The 8,027-nt window shown below is 41.8% G+C and overlaps 1 protein-coding gene across 1 annotated transcript; it reads right to left on the bottom strand.

Annotated features, from left to right (window-relative positions):
• Positions 1-645: 645 nt before the first annotated feature.
• On the bottom strand, positions 646-7,760 carry BNC1 (basonuclin 1). The gene is made up of 3 exons (XM_015831674.1): positions 7,525-7,760; positions 2,553-4,438; positions 646-1,333 (listed from the first exon to the last, which is right to left on the bottom strand). The coding sequence occupies exons 1-3, from the start codon at positions 7,669-7,671 to the stop codon at positions 646-648; spliced, it is 2,721 nt and encodes a 906-aa protein (XP_015687160.1). The 5' UTR covers positions 7,672-7,760.
• Positions 7,761-8,027: the final 267 nt, after the last annotated feature.

The following is an 8,027-nucleotide window of genomic DNA, read 5'->3' as shown; positions in this document are numbered from 1 at the left end:
TCCAGAATCAAATGCTACAGTTTTTTTTTAAATCTGCCACCTGTCTGTTCCCAGGCATAAAATAATAAATTATGGGAAAATCACATTAATTTAATACTGACAAGTCAGCTGGAAGGAGAAGCTACACATTAAAACAAAGACAGGACAGGTGCTGAAAGTGGCATTTGGGTGTCAAACGCAAAACGTTGGTGTCAGAAGCCGGTCTTAGTTTTAGAACAAGAGTTTATAATAAGAGTGAAGAGGGGGGGGGAAACAAACCTGACTTGGGGGTATCATTTTCTACGCTAGCTTTGTATCTCTTTATTATATCGGCGTCAACGTTTACAGCATGAAAAACCTAACCCATTGGGTGGGTGCATCTGAACAAGAATAGAATTGCACCTTCGATTTGGAACGGGGTACAAAAAAGCAAACAAATCACATCTCTTTCTAATGTTTAACAAAAGAAGAAAAGAAGAAGAAGAAGAAGAAGAAGAAGAAGAAGAAGAAGAAGAAGAAGAAGAAGAAGAAGAAGAAGAAGAAGAAGAAGAAGAAGAAGAAGAAGAAGAAGAAGAAGAAGAAGAAGAAGAAGAAGAAGAAGAAGAAGAAGAAGAAGAAGAAGAAATGATAAATAGAACACAACAGCAACTGCTCTGAAATACTGAGCTATGACAAGGGGCTATGGGTTGACCTGCTCAAGCTCTTGTGTAAATTGGGATTTTGGCTGTGCCGGTTCCTGCTACGAACGGACGAAAACATTGTGTTGCAACCTGGGATTTTGCATTTGTGCAGCTGACGGAGGTGCACCGTTTTGTAATGAGCTCGGAACGTTCCTTTATTACTGTAGCTTTTTTGGCAGAGGTGACAGGTTATTGGCAAGCTGGAAGGTGCAGTTGGGAAATTCGTGGTAGGGGCCTCCACCGGACAACAGTCTTGGTAAAGCTCTTCATTGGGCATCAAACACAGACTTTCACAGCTTTCGTTGCTGTCCTCTAAAGCCTCTGGACTTTCTTCATTGCCTCCATCCGAATCCCAGGAAGAGTGAGTCCCACTCTCTGACTTAATGCTAGACGTGGTGCTTAAATCCAGAATCGCTCCCTCGTTGGGGTTATGCCCACAGCTCTCGGGACAGGGTTCTGCGAACTTGCTCATCGGGAAAACCAAGCTGCCAGTTCTGTTTGTGCCTTTGAAAATGACCGACGTGTGTTGCTCCATGTGTCCTTTCAAGCAAGCTTCCGGGCAAACGTCTTGGGCCATGTCCTTCAAGAGATCGATTGCGTTGAAATGATCCTTGCCGATGTCCAAAGGATCTTTCGTTAAAAGTTTATGGTGAAGGTTTAAATTGGAGCTGTGTCTGGAGAAAAAGGAATATCTAGAGTTAAAAAAAGAGGCGCAGGGAAGCTTCCCGTTTAGAAAATAATAATAATAAGAAGAAGAATTAAACTATTTTGAAAGAAGTGGAATGGGAGAAGAATGGGATGTGTGGAGCTGTTCACAAGAACGCTGTGCCAGTTAGAAGCACATCACAGGGGTAGGCCTTGTAGGAATCAGAAAACCAGAGAAAATACAAACTAGGATAGGAATACAGAATTTGCATTAAAGATTGGGTAGTTGTAATCGACTTACAACCATTTGTTTACTGACTGTTCAAAGATACAACAGAAAACAGTGACTTATGACCGTTTTTCACACTTACGACCATTGTAGCATCCCCATGATCACGTGATTGAAATTTGCACACTTGGCAATCATGTATTTATGAGGGCTGCAGTGTCCCAGGGTTGTGTGATCCCCTTTTGAAACCAAAATTAATGTTTGAACAATCAGTAAACGAATGGTTGTAAGTCAAAGACTATCTGTATTCTTCCTAAACCTCCCAAGATAAAAAGAGGCCAGACTTTGGTTATTGGATATTAGAATGGCATGATAGAAATGGTTACAGCAATAGAAAGAATAAAAATACAGAGGAATCTTCCACTGTGGTTTCTGGAAAGACATTATTGTTTATTCTTACTTTATAACATTGAGAGAAAACCTGGCAAGGAAAAAAGAACCCCCATAACATTGCTTCCCAATAGATTATTTAAAAAAACACAACAACAACATAAGATGGAATACGAAGTGGTACCTAACCCCCTTCATCTCTCTTAAAAATGGATTTCTTTTCCATTCTCATAGTCTATAGCAGGGATAGGCAACCTTGGCTCTTTTATGACTCGTGGACTTCAACTCCCAGAATTCCTGAGCCAGCATGCCTCAGCTTGGAAACCTCTCCCTTCCCCTCAGCGTGGCTGGCTCAGGAATTCTGGGAGTTGAAGTCCACGAGTCATAAAAGAGCCAAGGTTGCCTACCCCTGGTCTATAGCAACAATACGACCACCTTTTTGACTTCTGAAAAGCGGAGTTTGCTTCAATGGATTTTCATTTTAGTACCATTCTGACAAATGGGTGTAATAGGCCAGTAAAGCAGGCATGGCAGATTGTTGCATTCCCCCCAAAACATAAAAGAAACTCTCTTGTGTAAACCAGTTTACTTTAAACACACACAGCTATTTTCGCCCAACACATCCTTACCTGTCTCGGCTCCTACGCGAGGGAAAAGCAGCATTGCAACCCTCCACAACGCAAGTGTGCATTTCTTTTAGATGCACATTTTTAAAATGCATTTTTACACTGTAAGGGTTTTTAAAGGTCTTCAGGCAGATGTCGCAATGGAAGCCGGCGTCTTCCTGCGAGAGCCCTAGGGCCTGGGGATGGCCGTGATCCGTATTGTTACACGCTTCAAAGCCAGGAACAGCCATACTCCGGTTGGATAGCGCACCGAAACTGCTTCCACTCAACAAGTGGTAATGCAGTTCAGGCCAGTTGTTCATTGGGATCCTGTAATTCAATGGTTCTTCTCTAAGGTAGCTGTAGGGCTCAGTTGCTGCTTTGGTCACATCATGGTGTTGGTTGGGTGCTTTGTGTGCATTTTCACAAGAGGCCATTCTTAGCGATTTGTCTTGATCTGGCTTATGCAGTTTGTCCGTTTCAGTGCATTGGTTATTTGTCTTGATAGCCTGCAAAGTTTTGAGCCCTGCAGCCTTGGGAATGGATGTCCCCAACGTCTCTCCATGTTTCTCCATGAGATGGTTCGTATTTTTTTCTATCCTAGACACCCCCATCTCCACAGGCCCTTCACTTACCGCCTTTGGCGTCCCATCATCTTCTGAACTGGCCACTTCATGAGTTGGGCTAGTGGTGTCAACGGCTTCTTTCTCTATCTTGATGGGCATGCTAGACTTACGGGATTTTTTCTTAGGCAACGGATCAAAGGGCAACTCACTGGACCCCTGTGGTTCAGGTACTGATGAGGAAACCAGAGGTAGAGAAGGAAGCGTACCTGGTGTGTGTGCAATTTCAGCTGGGGTGACCGGGCTGCGGTAGAAAGGAAGGACCGGTTGCACTGTCTTCAAATTGGGGAAAAGGACACCATTGTGTCCGCTATGGTGAAAACCTGGTTGGACTTTGGAATCGGTACCAGAACTCCCATAGATAGGAACTGATCTGTGGTCAGGAGGTAGAAGGGTAAAATCGGTCCTTTTGTTCTCCTCCAGACCTCGGATGGACAACCCGTTTCGGAGATCTTTATCTCGGTTGTTTCGGTTCATGGGCATGTGAAGTCTTGGGTTGGGATTGGCACTGTGACGGTTACGGCTCCTCAGCGAGCTGAACACCATGTTGCAGCCGTCAATAGTGCATTTGTGTTTGATTTTCAGATGGACCGCATTGTAGTGGATCTTCAGAGTGCCCTTATCATAAAAGGTCTTCTCGCACGCTGTACAGAAAACACGTCCTTTCCTTGTTCCAGCTCCATTTTTGTCAACTGACTTCATCTTACTTTCGGGAGATATCTGGCTTGTTTCTAGCTTTGAGGACACGGTTTGAGTTTTCACATTACTTGGTGACACGTCCTCTTTTGGTTTGAAAGTGAGATCCGGGCTGGCGGTCTCCTCCTTTTCTGGTTGAAACGACGGATTGGAAGTTAAGAAACTGTTTTCAGCAAATGGCACATAGTGGTCTGGTTTTAAATCCGGGCTGTGGTCTTGAGAGGACTCCATCAGGAGCCTCTCTGGGAGCGAACCAATCAGAGGTGGAGGAACGGGGCTATAAAACTGAAAGGGCAGCATAAACGCCATGTTGTTGACCACATTTTCAAAGTGATGGATGTGGATGGGGTGCATTTTGTCTAAAGAAGCAGAGAGGTTCGAGTTTCTCTGATTGCAGCTTTCGATAAAGGCTCTGATATCCATACTGGCTGTGGTGGTGGGGACGGTAATGGATTGCCCTTCTTTCTCATGAACGGCCATCAGCTCCACAATGGATTTGGTTTCCCCAAAACGCAGAAATTGCTGCAAGGTGGCCAGCTCCTCTTCGCTGCTCATGATACTCCAGTGATCCAGGACCTTTCCCGAAGCATCCTTCAAAAAGACAACAAACAACAGTAACAATACACTTGAAAGGGCAACATACTAGCAGCCTCAAAAGAAGATTGGTTAATTGAATTGGGTTGACTTCTCCAGGGTGACCGAAGGGAGAGATGTTCTGTTTAGTTTCTAACAAAAAGAGCACTCTCAATTGCCCTGTAAAATAGGAAAGAAACTAGACGTGGCTCTTATACTCAAGCTGTCTGCTCTTCTTCATTTATCTGGTCTACTTACTGCCCGACGTACCTGATTGTCAGAGTAGATCAGAAAGAGAAGTGAAGACAACTGGGGAGATCATGAGAAAGAAGAATTGGGAAACCACCTCTGTTCTTTCAATGGGAAACTTAAATAGACTTAAACTCTCAAGCTTCCTCCTTCCGTTATATATTCAAGATGGACAATATTTAATATTTATTTGCTACATATATGTAGGGGTGTGGGTCTATGCATATGTTGTTCATAGTATGTTTAGATGTGTGTCATGTATGTGTTTCGCTTTGAGAGAGGGCAACTAAATTTCATTTTTTATGTGTGCCATTGTGCCCACAGTATAAAAATGACAATAAAGGTTATCTTCTCTTATCTTATCTAAATAGCAATAGCACTTAGACTTATATACCGCTTCCCACTGTTTTACAGCCCTCTCTAAGCAGTTTACAGAGTCAGCATATTCCCCCAACAATCTGGGTCCTCATTTTACCGACCTCGGAAGGATAGAAGGCTGAGTCAACCTTGAGCTGGTGACTAACCACTGTGCCACCACGGCTCTGAAAACTTTAAAATGTGGCCCCCAAGTATATTGGAAATTACATTTTGCTCCTCTTTTTCTGCTTCCTCTTCCTTGTCAGTCACGGCTTTCAAAAATCAAGTTGCAAACTGCTTTGGAAGCCTTCATTTGTATATAGATTTGTTCAGTGTTTTTTTTCTAAAAAATAAAAAGGTGCCGGAACTCACACACGTCATACAACCCGCCTTGCCTACCCTACAAGGTTCCATCCAAAAAAGGTGCCGGAACTCCGTTCTGGGCATTCTATGAGAAAAAAAAGCCCTGGATTTGTTTCACCGAGCTGTTTCAAGAAATCCAGAAGAAAAAGGAACTAAAGGCTACCAATCAGACCAGGTCAAAAAAGGAGCCAGTTAACAACAGAGGTAGAGCTAAAACCAGAACTCTTCCTACTAGGTATTACCATACAAAAATATGATAAAGGGGCACTTTACCTAATGCTACACATTTTCACGGCCGCCAGACTGACCTATGCACAAAATTGGAGAAACAAAGAAATCCCTACTGAAGAAGAGATTCTACATAAAATTTTATTGTGTGCGGACATGGACAGGGTAACTATGGAACTAAAGGACAAGACAGAAACGGACTATTTTGGAATCTGGGACAAATTTTACTGCTGGTATGAGTCAAGAAGAACTGTTCGGGTTTTGAGTTAAAGTTTAAGTTTGTGGTATATAAAATTATATGTTAATATATAGAGAAACAAGCTCGAGATTGTATAATATTGTATTATATAGGGGAATATATATATATATAGAGAGAGATGTATATATAGAACTTTAAGTATGATAAGGAACGAATTGTTAGGATTATATATACTGGAACGTCATGTCATGTCCTTTTTTGTTTTAATTGTTTTATTAATAAAAAACTTTATAAAAAAAAAGGAGCCAGTTATCTGAGGAGCCAGTTTGGCCTCGGCTAGTTGCTGACACATAACCGATATACCTGTAGACAGGTAATTGCCGGCACCTTTGCAGCACGTTGTTCTCAGTTTTTCAATCACTTTGACCTGGATTCTTTCTACAGTTATCCTAACAGATGATTGAAGAGTGTTTTGTGATCCTCCCAATAATGTTAGGATACTTGTGATGGAACAAAACCCAAGTACAAGACTAAGGGAGTGGAGCGATCAAAAGAAGATTTAGCTTCACTTCTAAGTTGAATATTCTCTTTCTCTGCAAGTTTAATCATATTCTGCGCCAAGATCAGAGCACAAATGAACCCAAATCGATTCTTCTCCAGTTCACAGAGCACAGCTGTAATTACACCAGAGCGTTGGTGTAATTCTTTCAAAACTCCAACCCTACCAAACTTTCCCCCAATAACTACAATAAATATTTGATTACAGAACATGTATTTGATGGCCTACTGAGAAATTTCACCGGGCATGCGAGAGGTTTCTAAGACGGAACGTATCGTCATCAATTTTTCATGCACAAGAGGTTCAAGGTAATTGAGCCCGTTTTTTTTTTAAATCTTAACACTAAAAAGCAAGATTATTAAGTGGCATTAAATATTTATTTGGGGCATAATGTAAATCATACTTTACATTAAAGGAAGGAAGTAAAACGAGCAGAGAGGTGGGCAATGGGGATTGCGTTGAGTGGGCTTCTGAGGCAGGGTGAAATCTAAAAGGATGTCACTTGGGTCAATAATTATGCAATGAGCAGACATTTGGTAACAAGCCTCGGCCATCCTTCACTACCGCGGCTCTGATGCCAATCAGAATATTCATAGACTCTGCAGCAATTCAGCAAACAAAAGTGCTAAAACTTTGCAATCACCAATACAAGCAATCCTCAACTTATAAGTTGTAAGTCAAGATGGTCATAAAGCAGTCACCCATGTGACCGATCCAATTACACAACCTTTTTTGTGGCAGTCGTTAAGCGAGCCCATTGGGGTGTTTTTGCCCAAAATTAGAAGTAAACACTGGTTTTCAACAGAAAAGTCGTAAATTGGAAACGTTGCACCGCAAATGCACATCATCTCTAGCTACATTAACTCCTTGCACCAATCCTATTGGTCAATCCTCTGTATATTTTAATTTGCATAACTCTAGATAAAGGTCTTGCATTCCCACTTTTTTTAGGGTGCTTTGTATATCTCCACACTATAATAACATTTGTGTTTCGATGGGTGTAAGATGTAGTTCCATCCCTGTTATTCGAGAACTCTACGGTGATACGTTTCCTACATGTTCTGATATTTTAGTTTCCAGTTGACTCCATGCTGACTCCCATCCTATCAGCTTTTGTCTGTTAAGAAGAACCATGAATTTGATGCTTACCTGTAGAACGTAACCCCGTATGTAGTCCTGAAGTGTCCAGTCCAGAGCATGGAGGATGTGTACGACCTCTTCTTGCTTCAAGACACTGAAAAGACGATCTAGGAGAATTTTGAGTCGGACAGGAACGGCTTGAGTTCCATACAGCATGAGGCTGCTTATGTCAAAGACCACATTGGATTGGACGATTTCCACTTGGCTGGCTGGGTATAAATTTGGGATCCTTAGTTTACTTAAAGCTGAAAAGATGAAAAGAAAATGCAGCCACCGATGAATAATTGGGTACAAAATAATCACACTAGCAATAATGGTTCAGCAACTAGGGATTGTTATTCATCGGATCGTTCAGTAATTAATGCTTTAACAGCCATTCCAACGTCATTCCCTATCATTCTGACCAATTAGAAACTTCTGACCTAGGATTGGCTTTATATATTTATCTAATTGTACTACTAGCGGACAGCTAGACAATAGAGGTGTACAAATCAGTGAAATTTGATTCAATT

This window comes from Protobothrops mucrosquamatus, unplaced genomic scaffold, assembly GCF_001527695.2.
Source record: "Protobothrops mucrosquamatus isolate PMUCROS unplaced genomic scaffold, P.Mucros_1.0 scaffold_271, whole genome shotgun sequence".
Classification (NCBI taxonomy): Eukaryota; Metazoa; Chordata; class Lepidosauria; order Squamata; family Viperidae; genus Protobothrops; species Protobothrops mucrosquamatus.
Note: the sequence above shows the minus strand (reverse complement) of the source record. Positions and strands in the feature narration are given on the sequence as shown.

What these genes read in the sequence shown, in the direction of transcription:
- BNC1 (XM_015831674.1), bottom strand. Translation starts at nt 7,671, where the DNA reads ATGCTGTATGGAACTCAAGCCGTTCCTGTCCGACTCAAAATTCTCCTA. An exon ending in TACGGGGTTACGTTCTACAG is followed by an intron (nt 4,439 to 7,524) that starts GTAAGCATCAAA and finishes GTCTTTTTGAAG; the next exon opens with GATGCTTCGGGAAAGGTCCT. An exon ending in TCGCGTAGGAGCCGAGACAG is followed by an intron (nt 1,334 to 2,552) that starts GTAAGGATGTGT and finishes CTTTTTCTCCAG; the next exon opens with ACACAGCTCCAATTTAAACC.